The sequence below is a fragment of the Lissotriton helveticus genome, chromosome 1_1 (assembly GCF_964261635.1).
Source record: "Lissotriton helveticus chromosome 1_1, aLisHel1.1, whole genome shotgun sequence".
NCBI classification, from domain to species: domain Eukaryota; kingdom Metazoa; phylum Chordata; class Amphibia; order Caudata; family Salamandridae; genus Lissotriton; species Lissotriton helveticus.
The window spans coordinates 752,448,328-752,472,332 of NC_136057.1; the positions used below are offsets into that span (position 1 = coordinate 752,448,328).

General features: G+C 46.6%; 1 protein-coding gene across 5 annotated transcripts in view; it reads right to left on the reverse strand.

Moving 5' to 3' along the window:
- The window catches only part of PPHLN1 (periphilin 1), a 715,827-nt gene that overhangs the window by 539,567 nt on the left and 152,255 nt on the right, over positions 1 to 24,005 (reverse strand). For 3 of the 5 annotated variants that reach the window (XM_078674289.1, XM_078674288.1, XM_078674287.1), the window contains one exon: positions 18,360 to 18,527. The exons of the other annotated variants lie outside the window; for them this stretch is intronic. In XM_078674289.1, the coding sequence (XP_078530415.1) occupies positions 18,360 to 18,527 (168 nt within the window). The remainder of the gene's footprint in view (positions 1 to 18,359; positions 18,528 to 24,005) is intronic. 5 annotated transcript variants of the gene reach the window in all.

The following is a 24,005-nucleotide window of genomic DNA, read 5'->3' on the forward strand; positions in this document are numbered from 1 at the left end:
TCTATTGCATACTTTTTCCATGACAAAATTGCTAAAATCTATGCCAACTTTCCAGTCATGGATATAAATAAGACTCAGATAAAAAAATAAGCCGGACGACCCCCTCACACCGAACAGAGTTGTGCTTAATCAATTTAAACATATCTCGCTTGCTGACACAAATAAACTACTACTAGCAGCTAAATCTGGGTCTCCGCAGGATCTATGTCCCCCCTAGTACGATGGCCCTCGTGTCTCCCATATGTGCCCCTATGGTCCAACAGATCTTCAATCCCTTAATTGAGACTGGTCTCATCCCGAAGGCTTGGAAAGAGGCCTCCGTACGGCCCATTCTGAAAAAACCATCCGCAGACCCCCAGGAGCTAAGTAATTATAGGCCAATATCCCTTCTACCTTTACTGGGGAAATTATTGGAATCAAAAATAAACACCCAACTTAGCCAGTACCTGGAAGCAAATGATTTGCTTGACCCTTCCCAGTCCGGCTTTCGACCTGGGTTCAGCACAGAAACAGCTACACTGGCGGTCACGGACTCGTTAAGACGTATCCTCGTTGCCGGTGGCTCGTCAATCCTGATCCTCTTAGATCTCTCCGCAGCTTTTGATACGATATCTCACCAGAGGCTAGCGGAGAGACTAAGTGAGTGTGGCATTGGAGGCACTGCCCTACAGTGGCTGATAGATTTCTTTAGGGACAGATGGCAAACCACGGGACTCGGACCATATGTCTCAAAAAAGAAATTTCTGCTGGACAAAGGGGTGCCGCAGGGCTCCTGCCTCAGCCCCACCCTATTTAATATATATTTGGCCCCCCTGGCTAAACTTATCCAATCCTTCGGCTTCAAGATTATTTTGTACGCCGATGATATGCAGCTACTGTTCCCAATTGGTAATAACATCACCGACGAGAAACACCGTTTCATGGGCGGTATGCTGGCGATCGCAAATTGGATGGGGGAGCAATGTTTACCACTCAACCCAGGAAAAACAGAGCTAATGCTCTTAGGAAAGTCCGCTCACCTTTGGACTTCGGACTGGTGGGCCCCCCAACTGGGTGAGGCACCAAAGCCATCTACCTCAGTAAAAAGCCTGGGAATCCAAATGATGTCAAGCTTGACATGAAAGACAATGTGAAAAACATCGCAGGGTCATGTTACTACAATCTACGTCTACTGCGTAGAATTATTCCTTACCTACCGCTGGAGTACCGGAGAACCGTAGTTCAGGCAATGATAGGGAGCAGGCTGGATAACGGCAACGCCCTATTTGCAGAGCCAGGGGTTACCGCTCTGTCAAAGCTTCAAGTAATCCAGAACACTGCGGCCAGAATGGTCTTGAACTGCCCCCCGGGAACTCCATCCATTCCTCTGCTCAGACAACTACATTGGTTGCCGATCCAAAAACGTTCCATGTTAAAAATCTGCTGCCTGTCCTTCAAAGCTCTTAGGGGTGAGGGCCCTTCTTATCTAAAGGACAAACTCTCAAAGCATTCCAGTGAATGTAATCTGAGATCCAACTCTTTAGCCCTCCTGAACATTCCGCGGATTCAGCTAACCCACACAGGTGGCAGAGCATTTTCGTTTGTAGCACCTAAATACTGGAATTCACTTCCAATAATGCTGCGAAAATCCACCACCTATCTGTCCTTTAGGAAACAACTAAAAACCTGGTTGTTCTGAAGAGCGCGACAGCGACTTCCCCTGTGTCCTCCGACCGTAGTATTCCCCCCTCTGGTAAGCGCTGAGATGCCCCTGGGTGAGTCATGCGCTATACAAGAGCCACTAACATACCATAACATAACATTATATGTGCACACGAACACTAGCATATGATCACATACCCCCTATCACACAGCCAGATAGGTTAAAATGCCCACACCCAGCAACATGTTTATATAATCAATATAAAACCACCACACAGTCAGCAGCCTATACCCACAGAGACACCATTTTACACCAACACACCTACCTTCATACATTCAAACACACATCAATGAGATACTCTGAATCACCATAATGTACAACACACACTGTCATACACAGCCAGTACTTACAAATGCTATACAATTTCACAGCAATAACGTAGTCATGCAATCATACTTCCTTTTCCAAACGTACAAGCATAATAAACAATTCGCTCAAATACATCACACTGCAGTCTTAATTAAGCAATACCAGAGGTGGCACATCCACCAAGATAGTCTTACAGAGCCACAATTATACACAAACAAAACATATAGACAAACACACACTACTGCACAAACACACACATCTATCAACATATATCACCACTACCAGTACATAGAGGCCAACCATCATGCATCCACATAGCCACCATTTTACATTGCCTAACAGTATAATCTCAAAACAATTATTTATTATAGACCTTTTCACAAACTTATGAACACAAGCTTCAAGTGATAACAGGGGTTGGAGTTAAGGCTGACCTGGTGTAGTGAGCTTTGGACACAATGCGACAGCATAACCTTAACTTGGAAATTTCTAAACATGTTCTTTTATGGTAATGCTACTATGAAAAACTTCATCAACCTTAAATCCTTCTCAGTTTTAGTTTCTTTATAATATTTATTGGAGTGAAAAGTGTTTAAGTATATAAGTAAGTAAAATTCGTCTAAATTATTTTAGAAAGTTTTTTTTTTACTCTTTGTAAGGTTCATCATACCTTAGCATATGTAGTATATTCACTGACTGTATTTAATTTGTATTGTGTTTTTAGAGATCTAACGTAATATTTTTCCGGTGTGCTTATGTTCTTGAAAATTACCCAAATGAAAAGATGCAAATTTCAAAGATTTTTGATGGCTATTGTTCGTAATGTTTTTAATGTCACTAAGCACATGATTAAAATTGTCCAATAACAAACACTTTACTTGGTAAACAAGTGACATGCTCAGTCCTTTTATATCACTGGATGGTGACATAACAGCTTTTAACCAATCTGTGCTTAATGTTTTTGCTAGTGGGCATTTTATCTCATAGTTTGGCATATCTCTTGCTTGAACTGTAAATATGGCTTACCACGGTTCTCCTGGCATCTGGATCTCATATGATTGAGGGGTCTACAGGGCAGAGCAGTTTGTTGTTGGACATAGCCTAGAAACGGGGTTAGGTTGTGCAGAAGGTAAGGAGGATAAGTGGTTTAGATTTTGTGTTCAGAGATGGACTGCAGTGCTTCCAAAAATACAGATTATGCAATTACTTCACTTGTAGGTGACAATGATCTTGGGCATATTCCAGGCTCACACCTTTGTTCTGTAATCAAGGAAAACCTTGCCTGTTCATAGCCAGGATACCAATTCACACATTTTACAAGCATTTCTCAGTGGCAAAAGCCTCTTTGCGTAACTGACTTTAATCCATAAATGGTGGGGACACACCAATTACCAATTTGGATGTCTTTGCCACAGCAGTAAAAGATCTAGATATGCTGTGCAGAAGTGATGTCCATTTTACTGACAAATGCTGTTGGTCATACCGTTTAATCACTTCTATTCCTACATCTCCCGCAAACCCTTCTCCCGCAAACCCTTCATTAAATTTGGATCTGCAAATCAAATACTGCTCAAGCCCCTTATGTCTCTTCCTCTACTCGTTGCTTTATATTTTGCGTGTATTTATAATGTTTGTTTTCGTTAAACAAATACGAATAATTCTGGTCAATATTCTTTCAAAGTTAGCAAATTTCAAACATACAAAAGAAGGACCCTTTTTTAAAAATGGTCTCATCTATTTTTAAACCAGATCATAGAAAATGAGAAGTAAAGAAAATCCTGTTGGTTGTATAATGTCTGAAACCACTGTTGCCTTATAGTTCTTTTGAAGAGGTCCTGGAAAACCTGCCTGTGATCATCCAAACCAGTGAAGGAGCCACTTTCCAGTGTTCTACAAGACAGAAGAAAAAGTTGTTCTCGTGCTCTCGTGCTCTCGTGCTCTCGTTCGTTCTCGTTCTCTCTCTCTCTCTCAGGATATCAGTGCAGAGAAGTTTCACGCCCTCACTGCCATCCAGATTGGGGAACCCTGACAACTTATTTTAGGAACTGTAACATTGCTCACAAGAAGGAGTGCAAATTGTTTTGCAATAGTGCATGTTCAAAACAGTTCCCAAACTGTAAACAAAATCGTTTTACTTAATAGTCTCAAAATCCATGTATGATTTTAATGTCTTCCTTTCTAGACTTTGCATTTCTGCAAAACAAGCATGTTTTAATTAATATTTTTAATGTTTCTGTGAAAAATTACCTCTTCTAAAGTAACAGCAAGTGTTTGTGTTCCATCTCGTCCTCTCCTACCTCTATAATGAAACCTTGGTTTTGTAGGGTTCCATTCCCACTGAAGTCTTTTGAAACATGTGGTTTAATCTTTTTAAAGCGTAATGCAAACAGTATTTCTTGTCTAACCTATATATGTGGACAATTACAAGTGTTGTCACTTTAACACCATGTTACCAAGAGTAATGAAAATGTTTTTTCTTTGTCGAACTGAGTAGGTATGAGTACATAATGAAGCCTTTGTATTGGTTTCTGTGATCCTTGCACAATGACTGAGCCCACAATTCAAGTGACTCATGAAAAAAACAAGCATTTCCAATCCAATGGGTATTGTATTTGCGAGAGTTTGAGCAATCAACATTGCAAATGACAATGCCTTTTATTTATGTTTTTAAAACCAAAAAGTAAATAAAAGACTTACCCCCAGATTCATCAATGTCCCGATTTGCGAGTCCTTAATAGCGATTATTAAGGAATCGCCATTACAGACTCGCAAAACGGGATGCATGTAGAAATCGCAATTAATTTTGCGATTTCTACTGCCTCCTTATTTGCGATTAGCTAATTGCTAATCGCAAATAAGGAATGGCTTTCCCATTCATTCCTATGGGCCTCGAGGCCCATAGGAATGAATAGGGAGTCATTCCTTTTTTGCGATAGGCAATTAGCTAATCGCAAATAAGGAAGCGATTTCAAGGGTGCAAGGGTGTCCAAAGGACACCCTGTAGCACTCCTGAAATGCAAATGTACACAAGTGTTGCGCACTCACATGTCCAAAGGACGTGTGTGTGTAACATACAACTCAGAAAAATGCACTAAAGTGCATTTTTCTAAGTTTTTGCTATTTACCACGAAGTTACACGTTGCTGTAAATAGCAGCCCCATATTGCGAATTCGCAATTTTTAAAAGGTTCATGAATAGCATTTAAGGGATCTCTAATTGAGATTCCTTAAAAGCGATTCTTCGCAATTTAGCGAGTTCTGTAATTGCGATTTTTGCATTTGGGATGATGAATCCCAAATGCAAAAATAGCGCTCGCAAAGGTCCGGATTCTCAGAATCTGGCCCTTTGCGAGCCGATTTTACTTTGATGAATCTGGCCGATAGTCATTTACAATGCCAATACCTCAAACTCGTGTAAATGCGAGACCTATTGCATTTGAAATGCTTTTATTATTCTTATGTCTTCGTGAGAAGCATGTGGGTTGGAGATGACCTGTTCAGATTGTATTGTCGTAAAATAAAACATTGTTTAAATACATTCTCAAAAATGGCCTACCTTCAGGATGGACAGTTCAGTGGGCTTCTACCTCGCTTTCAACCTCTTGGTCACAGATTTGCACCCAACAGCAATGATCCATCCTTTCCTGCACCAATGGTACTAACTAAAGTGTCACTCGGGGGAGGAAGGTCGGTGGACATCTGTTTCCCCTCAGACATTTCAGCAGGAAAGCACCAGCCCCCTCTCTCCCAAAGGGACAGTTTGTCCGTCATGGCCATTCCTCTGCAAACCCCTTACCTCTCCAGTTGTTTTCCTTTAGGCTGGGTACTGTTTGAGTTTTGCGCCCGTGAGTACATTTCTGCGGTGTTGAAGGCCATAGTCAGCGCTCTGCCACTCTCCGTGAAATCTCCGGCGCATCTATGCTGCGAGGCGGTGGACAGCAAAGCGCCCTGCCCGGACACTCGCACGGTGACACTGCGCAGCCCTGCTGGATCTCTCATTTGTTTTGGTTTGCCGATAACCAGGCAGTTTTCCTGGTAAAACCTGTTTAGGAAACGGGGATCTAAATTGAAGACAGCCACACACTACCTCCAGGGATCCTTTGAGGTTTTTTTTTTTATTCGGTGAGAAAATAAAAATAAATGCACCACTGTAAATGCAGGACGTGCCACCACTTAGAAAACGAAAATGATAACCCTTCGAAATAGCGGATAAAGCGCCAACTGGATTCCAGATGCTAAGGCACATGTGAAAATGAACAGTGTTTTCTCACAAAGGCCCAAATGAGGTCCTCGTAACCGCTTCCATTGGTGTATTTATTTATTATTTGTTGCTTTAATAAGCCAAGGACTATTCCCTTGAGCAATGAACAACTATGAACAAGCGGGTGCATGCAAAAGCACCCGCGTTGCTTAAAGATAAAGCAGCGCTAATTAAAAGCAAACATATAACCCACATCTGCCGCGCCTGTTGGCTCATTAACGATAAAAGAATAAAAGTTATTCCAAACCGGAAAATAAAGATGTTAAGCGTAACAAGAATGTACTTTACTGATGCTCCTGTAACTTGAAAGGAAGTGAGGTATCGGCTGTTGGACGAGACAGGAAGCTGCAAAATAGAGCGATGTTGGAGGGAACCAATGGTAATCAGGGGGTGGATATAGAGTGGATATATTGATTACAGCAGGTCCTGCAGTAGCGCATGTGCTGCCATGCTCAACCTAATGAAGTGGTGATTTAGAGGTTATGGTACCAGAATACTGAATAAAATATTATTTACAACAATTATTAACCTTTTGGAGTTAATGATAGGAAAATAACTTAGAAAAATATTATGTCCTAAATATTCTTTGCTAAGTCAGTATTTGTTTGTGTATGATATTCGGACATACAACCGACGAACCAACGCTTCCAAGGCTGCAGAGGTGCTGGACCTACAGCAGCTGCTCACAGTTTCAACCCCACTAGAAGAATAAGAACGCACAACTACTGGACATGGTTGCATTTGTTGAACACTGAAAATGTTGCTTGCATGGTATTCAATGTGTTAAAGTTATGTGACGTATCTAAATACCGTTTAGGCATGACAATTATACTGCAACACAGGTATTCACAGCATTGGCACTGTAATGTGCACAGCTGTGTGTCTGTTGTGTCTAACGTTAGTCCAATGTTCGCAAAAATTTGAAAAGAACGGGGCGTGGCCAAGTGGTCCAACATGGCAGACGCACTTTAGACGGATACAAAATCAGGCTGAAACCAAGACAGCAGCTGCCATAACCCACTCAATTGTTCCTGCAAAGACGGCAGCAACGAAGGTGCGCCTTTCGGGGCTTTGTCCGGCGCTGCGGAGGTCCCCTGGAGCCGAATACTGCAACGGAGGCGGTACCCGAAATCAGCGGCCCGGGCATGATCGCAGAGCGCGTGTGGGCCTTGAGCCGGTGCCTACGATTGGGGGCGAGAGTGCGGCCGGGCCAGGAGACGGTGTTGGGCATGGAGACCTAAGACCCGAGACCCGAATATTATTTCAGCGGAAGACTGGAGGTGAGAGGGACCCATAGCGGCAGCATGTGAAGGCCTCAGACAGGCTGGGACGTCCGTCCGTGACTTAGGGTATACCGCAGGAAGGACCAGTCGCCATAGATGCAGACCCAAATTGAGGCCGGTGATAACACTGTGTGCATACTTATTGGGCAGGGCTTTCTGGGAGTCCGGGGCTTAACTTGCTACCCCAGGAGACGCACGTCCCATTTAAACAATGCGATCAGAAAGCTATCTGGAGCCACTGAAATACCTCCAGTGTGCATGTTGCCTCCACGCACGTCATCGTAAAATCTCCAGTGTCGAAAGCATTAAGCTGGGGCAAGAAGCAGAGCCAGGCAAGCGGCCTGCAGACTAATATCGATCCCTCGCTGCCAAAGACACCCCTCACTTGGGCTGTGCACCCAAGACCTACCCGCACCCCTTGAAGCATCTGTGGCATGGTACCTTCCGTGGTACGTTCAGTCGGACACATGCCCCCAAGGTGGTGGACGACATAAAAGCATATGTCTCCAGGCAGGTCGCTCCCCACGCCACCCAGCTCCACCTGTCTGCGCCCGTGCTCCTGAGCCCAGCTGCCGAGTTAGAGGCCCACCTCCACCTGCAGGCTACCACCTGCGCCTCATCCCTGGTGGCCAGTGGTAGGCCGCAGGTTTGTCACTGCTGTTCTTATTGTGCTCTCTCTTGTGCTCTGCTATCGTTCTTTATTGTGCTCTATTTTGTGCTCTGCTATCGTTTTTATTGTGTTCCATTTTGTGCTCTGCTGTCGTTTTTATTGTGCTCTATATTGTGCTCATCGTTTTTATTGTGCTCTATTTTGTGCTCTGCTATCGGTTTTATTGTGCTCTATATTGTGCTCTGCTATCGTTTTTATTGCATCACTGTACTGTATTTGCCCCAGTTTACTGTACTGGTTCTTTGCTTTCTGTCTCTATTTACTGCCATTTGCCTGCCTTCTCTCCCCTTCGCCGTCCTTCCCCCAGCCTTTCCTGCCGCTGCGCCCCCTGCTGCCCCGCCCCCGCTCACCCATTCATTGCTCCCCCCTCCCAGCTGCTCCTCCCTCCCACCTCCCCTTCTTATGGCGGTCGCTGCCGCGCCTAAGGTGCACCCAAGGCAAGCCCATCTGCGCCTGGACCTCGCCCAGCGCCAGAACCCCTGGCCCCCACGAACGCCACGACACCTGAATCCCCTACGACGCCAGCACCCTCCACGACGCACTCAACCCCGGACGAGAACACACCTGCTACTGGGCCACCTCAAAGCGCACCCAAGGGCCCTTCACCTGCCAGAACTGGAGCTTCCCCAGCAACCGGCCCGCCAAACCGCCAACTAAAGAACCCAGATACCTCAGATGTATCATCCTCAACACCCGCTCCGCCAGCAAACACGCCGTCGAACTCTGGGACCTTCTCGACTCATCCTCCCCAGACGACGCCTTCCTGACAGAGACATGGCTGAACCTCTCCTCAGCCCCCAACATCGCCATAGCCATTCCGGAAGGCTACAAGATCACCCGCAGAGACCGCACCAACGGAGTAGGAGGAGGAGTCGCCATCGTCCACAAAAACACCTTTAGAGCCTCGACCAACTCCGACGACAACCTCTGCACCACCGAACACCTGCATTTCCAGATCCACACCGACTCCAACACCACCCTCAGAGGAACCCTCATCTACAGACCCCCCGGACCCGGACCCAGACCACAGTTCAGCGACTCCAACGCCGACTTCATCAGCACACACGCCCTCGCCTCCAAGGACTACATCCTCCTCGGGACCTGAACTTCCACCTCGAGAACAACAACGACACCAACTCCACCACCCTGATCGACAACCTTGCCAACCTCGGACTCAGAAAGCTTGTGACAACACCCACCCACCCACGCCTCCGGCCATACACTTGACCCCATCTTCTCCACAAGCCCCCACGTCTCCTTCAGCCACACCACTGAACCCCATTGGACCGACCACTGCTGCATCCATTTCACCTTCAGGAAGTCCACCACGCACCACAGCACCCAACAGATGCCCCCTCGCTGCTGAGGCAAAGACACCGAAGACCAGCTAACCACCACCCTCATCCCGCTCAGTACACCCTCCAACAACCTCACCAGCAAGAAAGCTGCCTGGTTCACCAAAGACCTCCAGGCCTCCAAAAGACCATGCCGGAAACTGGAGAAGAACTGGCTCCGCGAACAATCACCGGACAGCTACACAGCCCACAAGAACGCCACCCGCAGACACCATCAACTCATCAGAGCCGCCAAGAGGGTCTCATTCAAGGCCCGTCTAAACAACAGTGCACACAACAGCAAAGAGCTCTTCAACATCGTGAAGGAACTTTCCAACCCCAACTCCAACGATATCCCGCCTTCGCAAGACCTGTGCGACTCACTGGCCACCTTCTTCCACCGCAAAATCGCCGACATCCACGACAGCTTCAACTTCACGACCGCCTCGACAACCAACGTCCCCACAACCACCACCTGCACCAACCGCCTGCTCTCCTGGACCAGCATCAACGACGAGGACACCTGCGAGATTATGAATACCATCCACTCCGGATCATCGTTAGACCCATGCCCTCACCACATCTTCAACAGAGCCAGCACAACCATCGCACCCCACCTCCGTAAAGTAATCAACATCTCCTTCAAGACAGCAACCTTTCCGGAAAGCTGGAAGCACGCAGAGATCAACGCCTTACTCAAGAAACCCAAGGCGGACCCCAAGAACCTCAAAACTTCCGACCCATCTTCCTGCTCCCGTTTACGGCGAAGGTCAGCGAGAAAATCATCAACAAACAACTGACCCGCTACCTCAAGGAAAACAACATCCTGGACCTGTCCCAGTCCGGGTTTCGCAGCAACCACAGCACCGAAACCGCCCTCATTGCTGCCACTGACAACATCAGTACCTGCTAGACAAAGGAGAAACAGCGGCCCTCTTCCTCCTGGACCTGTCAGCCGCCTTCGACACGGTGTGCCACCGCACACTAAGAACACGCCTAAACGACGCCGGAATCCAAGAGAAGGCCCTGGATTGGACCACATCCTTCCTCTCCGGCAGAACTCAGAGTGTCCGCGTCCCACCCTTCCGATCCAGTACCACCGAGAACATCTGCGGCGTACCCCATGGCTCATCCATCAGCCCGACGCTGTTCAACATCTACATGGCACCCCTCGCCCACTTCACCCAACAGCACGACCTCGACATTATCTCCTACGCCGACGACACCCAGCTGATCCTCTCCCTCACCAATGACCCTCACACCGCAAAAACCAACCTCCACGAAGGAATGAAGGCCGTCGACGTATGGATGAAGAACAGCCGAATGAAACTGAACTCAGACAAGACAGGAGTCCTCATCCTCGGCACCACCCTGTCAGCTTGGGACGACTCCTGGTGGCCGACAACACTGGGAACAGCCCCAACACCCACCGACCACGCTCGCAACCTAGGGGTCATCCTCAACTCCACCCTTTCCATGACAAAGCAGTTCAATGCCGTCTCTTCATCCTGCTTCAACACCCTCCGAATGCTCTGCAGGATCTTCAAGTGGATCCCCACCGAAACAAGAAGAATGGTCACACAAGCCCTCGTCACCAGCTGGTAGGACTACGGAAACGCCCTCCAGGCAGGAACTTCGGCCAAGCTCCTGAGACAGCTGCAACGCATCCAGAACGCCTCTGCATGCATGATCCTCGGCATCCCCCGCCGAAGCCACATCACACGCCACCTGAGAGACCTGCACTGGCTCCCCGTCAACAAGAGGATAACCTTCAAGCTCCTCATCCATACACACAAAGCTCTCCATAACAGCAGAACAGCATACCTCAACAGACGACTCTGCTTCTACACCCCCACCTGCCAGCTCCACTCTGCCGACCTCGCCCTGGCCACAATCACCCGCATCCGAAGAACGACCTCCGGCAGGAGATCCTTCTCCCACCTCGCCACCAAGACCTGGAACACCCTCCCCACCAACCTACGGCAGACCTAAGATCTACTGGCCTTCTGAAGACTCCTCAAGACCTGGCTCTTCAAATAGTAGCAGCGCCCCCGCCTCCCCCCTAGCGCCTTGAGATCCACACGGGTATGTAGTGCGCTCTATAAGTGACTTGATTGATTGATTGATGGTGGGGGCTCGCCCCGGCCCACCAGGAGGCTAGCCTGTGATCAGCGCCCCCCAATCGGGATATCGTCCAACGGGAAGGGGGTGAGGGGGAGGGGGGCGCCCAATAGGGGTGGGGGTGTCACCTGGCGCTCAGGGAAGCGGCCAGACTACTGTCGGGTGCAGCTTGTGGCATAGGGGGACCACCCCCTGCCTAACACTATAGTATTCTACGCCAGGAAAGGACGGATTCCACCGTCCAACAACTACAGAACAGATCTGCCGGCATAGCTACAATACGCTGGGGATATCCAAATATAAAGATCTAACAAGACCAAAGATAAGCCTTTCCGGGGGAGCTGCCAAGCAGAGTACTATGGACCGCTATATGGGGGCTGGGACCAAAGCTGCAAATGCCGCGGGGGGCTCCAATGCTCCCCCAGATAATAGGGCATTATTAGCAGCGATAACCCAAACAAGAGTACCGTTGGAGAACCAGAGAGGCGCAGTTGGCTCAGAGGTGTCGCTGCTGCGCCAAAACCTCTGGGGAACGGTTGAGCACCTCACAGAGGCAGAGACCAGAGTCTCAGGAGTGGAGGATGCCGTCTCCGTGCTGCAGACCAAAGTCTCCTCCCTAGAGTAACTCACCAAAGGCCTAGCAACACGGGTTGATGACGAGGCAGGACAAGCCCGCAGAAACAACCTTCATTTGATGGGCTTCCCCGAACACTGTGAAGGCAAAGGCACCAAAAAGTTCATATCGGAATGACTTGCATCCTGGATGCCGGCAGAGGCCCTCTCCCCCTGCTTCATAGTGGAACGCGCACATAGGGCCCTGTTGCAGCGTCCACCACCAGGAGCACGGCCGTGTCCCTTAATTGCGACCATTTTAAATTACCACAATCAAGATCTTATCCTCAAACACGCCAGGATGAAAGGTGGCCTCTATTATGACTCACATAGAATCATGATATTCCCAGACTATACAAGAATGGTCCTGCAGCAGGGGCAATCTTTCCAAGCAGCCAATGCACGCCTATGGGAGCTCAAAATCATATACTCACTTCAATTCCCTACCTGCTTACGAGTCGTATAAAGTTCTCGCACCGTGTTTTTGTACACACCAGAAGGCGTTTTTCACTAGACCGACGAACAGATACAAACGAAGACGCACCCCGCGACTCAGATTCGTCATCCGTAGAATCCCATTGATGCGAACTCCGCAGAAGAACAAGCAGCAACACCGATCCAGGTCTACGTGGCGTTCCAAGATCTGAGGTGAAGAACAATGAAATGTGTCAGCAGCAGAGGCCTCGACGCAGAACAAATGAATTCAAAAGTGGACCAAAGACACTAACTCGAAATGCTAACACGATGACTCAGTGCAGCCAACTATCATTCAACAGCGGGCTGGAATACCAGAACTCTTTTCTATTTCCTTTTAAGTTGCCACTATGGCTCAAGGGTGTTTAGGGATCCATTAAATGGATAGGCTGCCACACCCCCATTGGGGTCGATATGATGTGAGCGCTGCATTTGATACCGTTAATCACGGTATCCTCCTGCAGCGTCTCCTGGATACTGGAATATCTGGCAGAGCTCTGGATTGGTTCAAATCTTATCTTAGCAACAGAGCCTTCCAGGTCTTTGAAGGCAATACCATTTCCTCCAGTAAACCTCTGGGCTGTGGAGTCCCGCAGGGTTCATCGTTGAGCCCGACGTTATTTAACGTCTACATGAGACCGCTGGCTGAGATCGTCCGCCCATATGGGAATAAGATCATTACCTACGCGGACGATACTCAGCTGGTGGTCTCTCTGGCTCAAGAGGGCGGCTCCTCAGCCGGGGTGGATCTTGCGGGCTGTTTGGAGAAGGAGAAAAGCTGGATGACCAAGTCTTGTCTCAAACTCAATGGAGACAAGACTGAGCTCATGTTACTGGGTCGGCTCGCGCCAGCTTCCATCGATGCGGTCTGGCCACCCTGTCTGGGCCCCCCCACCGGCACCTAAGGACACCATCAAGAGCCTTGGCATCTGGTTAGATAGGTCTCTGTCATTTGACCATCAGGCATCCAGACTATCTGCCATTTGCTTCGGTATCCTTAGAGTTATCAGAAAGATTCTTCCTCTGCTACCTTTTGAAGCAAAACAGACTGATACAGGGCCTGATTCAATCCCGTTTGGATTTCGGGAATGCCCTGTATCTGGGAGCACCTGACTTTACCCTGCGTAAATTACAAATAATACAAAACTGTGCTGCCCGGACACTACTGCAAATCCCTCGCAGGTCATCTGTCAAGTCCGGGCTAAAAAGCCTACACTGGCTCCCAGTTAGGGAGAGAATCAGTTTTAAATCCCTATGTATCGCTCACCAGGCCTTCTGGGCCACGGGTCCAGCAATCAACCTCTCCCTTATCACCCCGTACCACCCTGTCAGACACCTGCGCTCAACCCATGCCACTCTGGCCACAGTACCTAAAATAAAGAGAACTAGGGCGGGAGGCCGCTCTTCTCCTTTAATGTGGCCAAGATGTGGAATGCCCTCCCCCAATATCTAAGGTCCAATCCAGAACTCACTTGCTTTCGTAAGCAACTAAAAACGTTTTTGTTTAATAAATAGAATTCTCACTGGTCACATCACCCTTGGCAACTGCACTTTCTCTTTCAATCTCAGCGCTTGGACGCCTCAGGGCAGCTACGTGCGCTTTACAAAAATCATTTTCATTTTCATTTCATTTTCCTGATGTCTCATCTGCGAGAGAGGTTTCAACCCTTTTGGGGTATTGGGTAGGGGGCAAGGGGTGGTATAGTTGGTGGGGTGGTTTATTGTTTTAACCCAATGCATAGACGCTGAAATATTAGGTAGGTCCTCCATCATACAACAATACACATATAACCACTTACTACATGTCACTTTCATCACAAACAGATGATACCTTACGGGGTCAACTGCGAATCATAAGTTGGAACCGAAGGGGCCTCCTGGATAAAATTAAACAGGGGGCAATACTCCGTCAGGCAAAACGATCTAAAACTGACATACTCTTTTTGCAGGAGACGCATCTTTCGAGCACCAAGATTCCCTGCCTACCCCACTATGGCTATGCCCAAATATTTCATGCTGGGTTTACACAGGTCTCCAGGGGGTGGCCATTTTGATACACCGTCGTATCCCATTCATACTGTCATGTCACTGGGTCGATCCACACTGGAGATATATTATCGTCCAAGGGGATATCTATGGAGAACAAATTGTAATTGTCAGCGTCTATGCTCCACCCCCACTTTCTCAGACATTCATTGAGTGCCTGGTAGAAGTATGGGGACAACTTCCAGAATGTCTTGCACTCTTAGGTGGCGACTGGAACGACGTGATGCACACATCTGTCGATCGTGGAAGACCCCCGAGGGACATAAAGAGGCCAAAGGAGTCAGAGCTATTTTCCCCTCACAAACATGGTCGGCTGGGTTGATACCTGGAGAATGTTCCACCCATACGACACAGGTTATACATACTACTCCTCAGTACACACTACCTTATCCAGGCTTGATTATATATACCACACTTATGAGACATAGTACACCTAGATAAAGCAGGTTTTATGCCTCACCGCTCCCACCGTCATAATATCAAAAGAGCCCACAACGCAATAGCAGCAGTAGATAGAACATAGACCTGTTGGCAGATTTGGATAAAGTCTTCGATTCCATTAGTTGGACTTATTCGCCCTTCTACCACGCTATAACTTCGGTTCACAGTTCATAGCATACATCAAGCTCCGCTATACCGATTTGACTGCTGCAGTTCGAGGCGCAAATAGTATCTCCGCTCCCTTTCCCATCGGGCGTGGGAAGCGGCAAGCATGCCCCGTCCCCCCTCCTTTTTGCACTGGCCATCGAACCTTTAGCCATATGGATCCGCAAAATGCCCTGAACAGGGCCTTTGAATGGACAATAGATATCTCAGATCGTATAGCATTATATGCAGATGATATATCTTACAGATCCATATACAACTGGTCCCAGTACCCTGCAGATAATGCAGATTTTTGGGGAAACGTCTTGTCTTTATATGAATTCCCAGAAGTCAATCGTCTGGCCACTACGTGGCACCCTAGGAAGCAATATTTGGGCCGAGAACTTCACACAAGACATGGACTGGCTGCTATACCTAGGCATATTTTTGTCAGAGAACCCCAAGACCTCATGGGATCAGAACCTTGGGGTAGCACCAAGAGGGTGTGAACCAGTATGCGACTCTGGATGGGACAGCCATTATCTTTATATGGGAGGTCAGCGATTTTCAAGATAGTATCTCTCCCTCAATTACTATACCATTTGCAGAATCACCCACATCCAATCCCATCTTCCTGGTTCCGGCACATTAACTATATGTTGGGGACATTTTTATGTGGAGGAGGCGCATCCCGGGTTGCCCTTCGTACCTGCCTCCAGTCGCAGTACTGCGGTGGGCTTGTGGCCGCCGATGTGCAGGCCTATTATACAGCCTCACACCTACAGATATGGAATGACTGGTAATATGGCCCCATCGACAACCCGGCCTATGGGGTGGAACGCTGGATAATGAATGATCTAGCCCTTACATCTTATCTATACAGCAGATCAAACCTCCACTCCTTGCCACCTGCCACCAGAGTGGTAATTCTTTCCTGGCAGTAATCTCTCCGAAGAGTGGGTTGGTGTGGGCATTTCACCCGTGAAACAGCACTGTGGTTCAACAAACTAATGCCCCAGCTGGCAGAGCTCCAGGGCTTCATGGATGGGATCATATAGGAATCTCTACTGTTGGGGATGTTATGCAGGGCACAACACTTAAATCATTTCAGGACCTAAAAGACAAATTCACCATGCACAACTCCCCGTTTAATAAGTACTTGCAGCTCCGACATGCTATCAGACCTCACATAAACCAGCAGGAGTCAGTCCCAGAATCCAATCCGCTGGATAGCAAACTCCTAATGGGAGACTTAGGTGAACACAAGATATCCAAAATTACACACAGCGCTACAACACTTGAGGCCCTTGAAGATAATTGGCAAACAGACATAGACCCCCTAGATATGGATGATTGACTGGGGCTTTAGAGTCCCCCCCCCCGTGAAGCTGCCATCTCCTCAAGCATACGACTCAGCCAAATTAAGTACCTCCATAGGGTGTATTATACACGCCATAGATTTCGGGGAGCTGGGCTAATTGACTCACCAATATGCTTACAATGCCAGAACGACAAGGGTACTTTCTTGCACACAGTTCGGTCATGCATAGCCTTGCATAGGTTCTGGTCGGCGTTCTAGTGTGCCTAACGAAGGTCATCGGGTGGGATCTTCCCAAATCCTCTAGACTCACAATACTCCATATAACGGATGAGATTGGCGGCAACAGAGACAAACGCCATCTCTTATGGCTCGGCCTCACCATTCTAAAACGTGACACAGCTAGACTGTGGAAATCCAAAAGACCCCGCCCTGTCAGGAAATGGAAAATTGGATTGGACTTCTGCAAAATGTAGAGATACCAGTTTTTTAGGCATGCAGTTGCCCACAGAAACACCCTAAAATATGGCAGAGATGTGCGGACTATTGTGGTCTCACCATACACGACAGTCAACCTTATCAGATACAATTGACTCTGAAATTCTGACATATGATAACACATTGTGAGACACGATCATTAGACAATGGTCTCTATCTAAACATATCCTATACCACTGATATTGTGCTAATGTATTGGGGTTGAATTGTTGTAAAGTTGTAATGATATTATTGTATGAAAAACACAATGTACATATACCGGTAAGCAAAGATGTAGTCCACTGAACAACAGGATGGTAGAAATTCAATAAAACGGGTTATGAAAAAAACAATTTTGAAAAGAACTGGAGTTGTATTTGAAGGGATTTGTATTTATGATGGGGTTGGGATTTGTGTGTATTTCATATTTGCCCGTCTGTGTTTGTGTGAGCTCGTGTGTGTGTGTGTATGTGTGTGTGCGCGCGCGCATGTGTGTGTGTGTGTGAGAGCATGTGTGTGTTTTAGTGACATGTCCACAAACAAAAAAGATTCCCTGGAGCTTGGGTGGAAACAACATCTGCATTGTGTATATATTCGTTATTGACTATGGCACAATGTTCAGCCATTCTGACTTTCTGTATGCATGTGACTTTCTGCATGCTTGTGTGTGTTCTTTATCAATTGCTGGTGTATGTTGTATTTAGTGTGTATTTTTTCCATAAAGTGTTTGCAAACACAAACAATGATGAAAAGCAGATTTGCACAAAATAAAGTTCCATATGCTCCACTGTGGTGGTGTGTGTATGCATGAGTGGATTTGTAATGGTACGTGTTTGTGATTCTATGTGTCTGCGTAACTCTTTCTAGTGAAGTGTTCACAAACAATGAAAATGATGCAAGTAATTTGCTGCATATTGACACTGCATGAGTAACTCTGTTGTGCCTATCTGTGGTTTGCCATGGTGGCATCGTTGAGACCGAGTGTGGCAGCAGGCTCGCATGCGGTTGCGTATAGCTTTGGTTAGAAACTTAATTTCCCCTCCCCCACCCCCGAATAATATGTTTTTGCAGATCCAGATTGTTCGAAATAGCACCGTACTGGATTAATGAGAATCTATGTTAGAGCTACACAACAGATTTAAAGAATAAAATTGTGAAAATTACATACCCCTCTATATGATGGGCCACTTCTTCGCTCATGCCCAAATCTGTGGCCCTCATCATAATCTCTGTAGTCTGAGTGGCCATAGTCATCATATCTACGGTCATTTCCTTCATCGCATCTGTCTATCGGGCTCTTCCTGCGCACAATGTTAACTACTCTGCGACAATCATCCTAAACAAATAATAACATGCAACACACATTAACGCACAACTTAAATGAAAAATAAAACACATCTACGCATGGTCATCACTCACAGCAAAACAAGCTTTTGAAATTCAAGCACACTTGCGATAGTGATAAACCCTTTAACATTTTGGGGTGCGCCCTAGGAGTGGGGCGGAACAGCAATTGTTTTCTACATAAATTAATCAGAAATCTAATTTGCTCTGCATCGCCCAACTCAGCTCACAATGATGCAGTGTAAAGTGAGGCTTGAAGTGCATGCTGCAATGCAAACAGATATTTGGGCGTTAATGAAAAGTCACTGAAGGCTATTAAAAGACACTGTTAACAAAGGTCTGTGATACCTTTACTGAGTTAGAAAAGATGGTAATTAAGACACCACCTGACACTGTTCTCAGATGTGCCAGCAGTGAATGTTAATTTAAATAACAAAGCCAACGCCATATGGAAAATGAACGAATCCCACCCACTTGAGTCACAATGAGCACGATGTATCAGCTGCCTGTATCCCTTTCTGACTCTCCTGTAGCCAGGCAGGATACTTTAGAATTACCCACCATAAACGGCGCACCCCCCTAGATTCACATTAAGAGCCCTTATACAAAGGTCAGCCACTTAGATTATTCAGAAAACTTAGCGTGTTTAATATGAAATTTCAAACTCCACACCCAAAACTGATCTGTGTGAGCTCAATACGCCTAGGCAAGCATCAGAATCCTCTTCCCTTCCTCACTCGACCCAGCAGTGGAAGCATCCAGGCTGTTCATGCCCGTCAGAAGGAGGAGCGGAGGTAAAACCCCAAACATTATGTAGTTTCTGAACGGGTGAGTGCCAGTGAAGATATTCCCACCACTGGTTTTGCACATTTCTTTACTTTTTGATTTACTCTCGCCAGTTTTCTCAGATTGAGGTTAGGAGTTTCATTCCAATACTTTGCAATGGAATTTGAGGGGGGAAAAACACAAGAAACGCAAAAGTTTTAAATACTTTAAATTAAAAAATCTGACTAGACACAGATAAGAAGAAATAACTTTTTCATCGTGAATGGTTGCGAACTGCAATTGTGGCCCACTTTTTTTGGGTGTCCGGGCAGAGCCTGCTATTGTGTCATCAGAATCCTTATTCAGCCAAGAAAAAAGTGTTCACTATGCAGATACAATTTAAGAAACATTTGGGAAACTACCCGAAATTTAAATAAAAACTTCAGTTCACCTTACAATCCAGCCATGAAGCAATATTCCGCTATGTTCCACTATTTAAACCTTCTCCCAGATCGAGCACCACTTCAGCTAGATTCCGGAACTCTCCAGGCAAAATAAGTTACTTACCTGTATGCATAGTTCAGCAGCTTGAAGATGGTGTACATTCACATATAATTATTGTATAATTATGCCATCCATTGGTCAGTCAGAAAAGTGCATTTTCATTATGGGTGTCCAGAACTGTCCATGTAAGAAATTGGGAGCTAACCGGTGAAAACCTCCAGTCTTTTTGAATGAACTCTCTAGCTTGTGGATCCCTGCTGTGCAGGCTCACCCACTCGAATACTCTTGGCAAAACGATTTTGAGAGACTTTCTCTAGTTCCCACCTTTTAAAATGAGGGAAGAGGTCTGGGCAGCGTGTACATGAACACTTGCGCCCAAGCATAAGCACATATGTTGGGTCAGCGAGGAAGACTTGCCTGACTCAACGTGGCATCTGCGCACAGGTAGCATGGTGGCAGATAGTTCCTAGACAGAAATTAAAACAAGTCATTTGGAGACCAGATCGGAATTCACAATCCCATTCTGGGCACAGTGTGGCACGTGTAGTGTACGTGTAAACTAATTTGCAGTATCTCCATATTGGCTTACGGTACAAATGTCAGAGCAACTGTCTTGTATATAAAGTACTGGGACAGGAATCCCAATATGAGATCTATTTGGACATATCTGAATTTCTTCAAAACACATTTAATAATTTGAAATATTTCTCAAAGCCACCATTAATGTTATTTGTGCTTTGCGCTAGCTAGTTGAGGCAGTTAATTATGCTGCTGCCCCAGCGGGCAGATTAAAGACCCCTGAGCACAATAGGCCCATTCCAGGGAGATGAAGGAACCTCCTACTAGAGCAATGGAGAGTCAGGAATCTCAACAGCGGTTAGCTGCAGCTTTCAGTAAATTGATTGAAGTATGTTCACTCATGTGAGAAAGGACGGACAAGCAGAACCCTTGCCGTAGTTACCACATGAGGTTTATTTAAAGTCTTGAGGAAAGAAAGCAGGCCATATCGGGCAGAGCCTAAAATGTCATCTTAAAACCTTCTCAGACTGCAGTACAGGCTGTGGACTGGTACCTGCGAGTGACTACGGTATGGAGAGGAGATGTGACAACATCAGGTTGGAAGGGTGCCTCATAAATCAAAGAAAACTTTACCTTCAGTTTTTAATCATGGCACAGTCTCAGAGAGCTGATAAATAACACCTGAAACCAGGAGAAGGGCCAGCCTGGGCTGCAGCACCCCTCTCAAAAGATCCCCGATTTGTACTGTGGATGTTTGTGGCGAGTCTCCAGGGCTGTCTGCAATAAATCCCCGACTCCCTCACAGGCCCTGTAGAGGGTGGATTTGTAAAAACCCTTATAGAGAGGACCGCCTCGACTTCTTTGAGTTGGTTCGGTTGTCGGTGGAAGGCATGGGTGGATGGAGAGGTCAGGCAAGGAGAGTAATCTACTGTGGAGGACTCTAGGTGGCTGCTGCCGTCATGGGCTTGCCTAGGGTGCTTGCCCTTCTCACATCCACCACTGTTCCTGGGCATTATTGGCTGCCTCTTCTAGCCATTGCTCATGGTATTGCAACCCAGGATGTCTTCCACGCTGGCGTAACAGGAGTTATGCTGCCAGGAGTGTGCATGCCACATGTGTGCTGCTGAGTTGTGACGCCCCCAACCACATCACCAGCACAACCAATCCTGTCACCAGGCAGGCAACCCAAAAGGTGAGAGAGTAGGCTCCATCTGAGTGGCTGATTTAGTGCAGATTAAGGATCTACCAATGTATAAAAGTGAAATCCAAGGTGTAGCCAAGTACTTGCCTCTCCTCACTGTTGATGAGAGGAAGTAACTTAGCTTGGGCTCTACTCTTTGCTAGTGATCATGTCTTCGCAGCTGAGACAATCTTCAAGCCAGATTTTTTTTTTGCTTGTGGCACATCTTGGACCTTCTTCTGTAGGGTCTCTTCAAAGAATTTCCTCAAACCATGCAATTTTGTGAAGAATGTCCTTGAATCCTTGGACCCATTTGACCTCTTAGAGCATGGTCTTCAGAAGTTTCAGGTTATTGACCAGCTAGCGAGATTTAGATTTCTTTGTTAGAACTGTGAAACTACAGTAGGAATCCTGAAATTGCCCCTGCATACTGGAACTCTGTTTCACCTTCTAAATGGTACTGCAACAACGGTCTCCTGGGCTTTTGCAGAGTTATATCCAAATCCTGTGTGAACCTCTTTTTCTGTTCGGTGCCTTAAGTTGGGGCACTTTAACAACAGAACAGGATCTGTCTCACAATGATTCCTGTGGAACTAGCAAATTAAAGGTACGGTGCCATTGATCTGCTGAGTGTTTACTATAAAGCGTTTGTTGCTAGAGTTAATCTTTGGCATTTTTTCAGTTTCTATAGAATGTTATCATTAACGCAAAGTTAATGTAAAAGGAAAAGATCATTCAATTGAAATAGATGTGAAAGCAATGAGTAACTGTAGTCTTATGTCTTTATTAGTACAAAAGAGCACTCACTCTGGAGGGACTGCAGGATCCCTGAGGGAGCATCCATCTGACTAGGTCGGTTGTGCGACTATAACCCAAGGACATCTCTTGTGCTTCTACTCTCAGAGCCCTATTCATCTTCCCTCCCTTGTCACCATCAGTATTGAGCACAGTCTTGGACATGTTCAGGACTGTCCATGGGGTACAAGACTGGTGGGTTCCACGCTGTTCCTGCAACATTCGGATCTAAAGGTTAATGATAACTTGACCCTGACTGCTGCCAGGAATGCCCCAACCCAGAAGACCACCATGACTCAAAAGGAGTACAGCACCTACAGCTTACTTTCTGCTAAGAAAGCAAAAGTGGAAGAGGTAGAGGCTGTGAAAAGCAGGAGGTATGGGGTCAGGATGCCCCTGAAGACAGCCTCTCACAACTTGAGTACACCATCATGAGCACCACAGCCAAAAAAAGTGTTAAACAGAGTAGCTAGGCTAGTAGTTTCTAGGCTCTACAGAGTGTGAACTTTAAGCACAATCTGTGTACTCTCCCTCAAGAATCTGTTTAGAGTTACTCCCCCCTACCAGACCACTCCCCACTTTCTGGGGACAGACATGCCAACCCTTCCAGTTGTAAAAAAAACAAAAAATCACCCTCCTTTGAGGTACGAGACCACTACTGAATCATCACTTGTTCCAATCAGGAGTTGGTACCAGAGCATTAGCGCATGGACCATACTCTCTTCTTACTGCCCATGTGGAAGACAGTGGAATGCAGGGGAAGCAGGAGAAAGCAATCTTCCCTCTAGTTCCCAACAGCTATTTCCTGGGCATCGAGGAAAGAGGCATGACAATGCAGCTCTTGGACCCACATATGGTCCACGAAAGGAGGTGTGCATGTGGCCAGGAGCAACTGTGTTATGACAGCCATTAGGCCGTGCCACCTCAAAGCAAGCAAACAAGCCCTCAGAGTCAATAGAAAGGAAGTGCCACGCTCCATAAAATCTTGCGAGTTCAAACATGTGCATATTTTCAGCAGGTGCATGCCCAATCAATCCCCTTAGTTGTGTGTAAATTACAGTACTTTTCCTTTTTCAAGAAAATAAAATAGACTAGAGAATGACAAATTATTGTGTGTATTGCTGAGCTCCGAGTTTCTAGCACACAGCACTTCCAAGTAAAACCTGGACTGCCAGGGCTCGCTAGCCTGAGAGTCAAGTGCTAAAAGTGACATTTGGTCTCCAGGACGAGGGTCTGAGGTAGGGAGATTTCTGGTCTACCACAGGTGAAAGTCCCAAGTTGATACATCTTGGGCCAGTAACTTTTGACTGCCATGGAACCGGCAGCATGTGTGCCGCAAGATCAAGAAACTGTCCAGTGTTCTACAAAACGTCAGGCATCTGTGTAATCTGGCATACGCTCAATTTAAAGTATTGGTAAACATTCGCCTCAAGGACTGTTAGAGTTGTTCAGAGTATTTATTTTTATTTGCAGCACAAGTTTTACAGATTCATGTGCTTTGTACAATGAAGCAAGTAGCATTCATGCCGGAGGCATGTTTAGGGTGAGAGCAGTATGAAATACTTTCTTTAAAATATACTACCTTTCTTTATGTAATCACAACTGTAGGTGTCTCATATGTGATTCATCAGTAAACACTAGAGGAATAACAGACATCACCCCAAGTATCTTTGTCACCTTCTTCATAGTCCGAGATTGTGACACTGG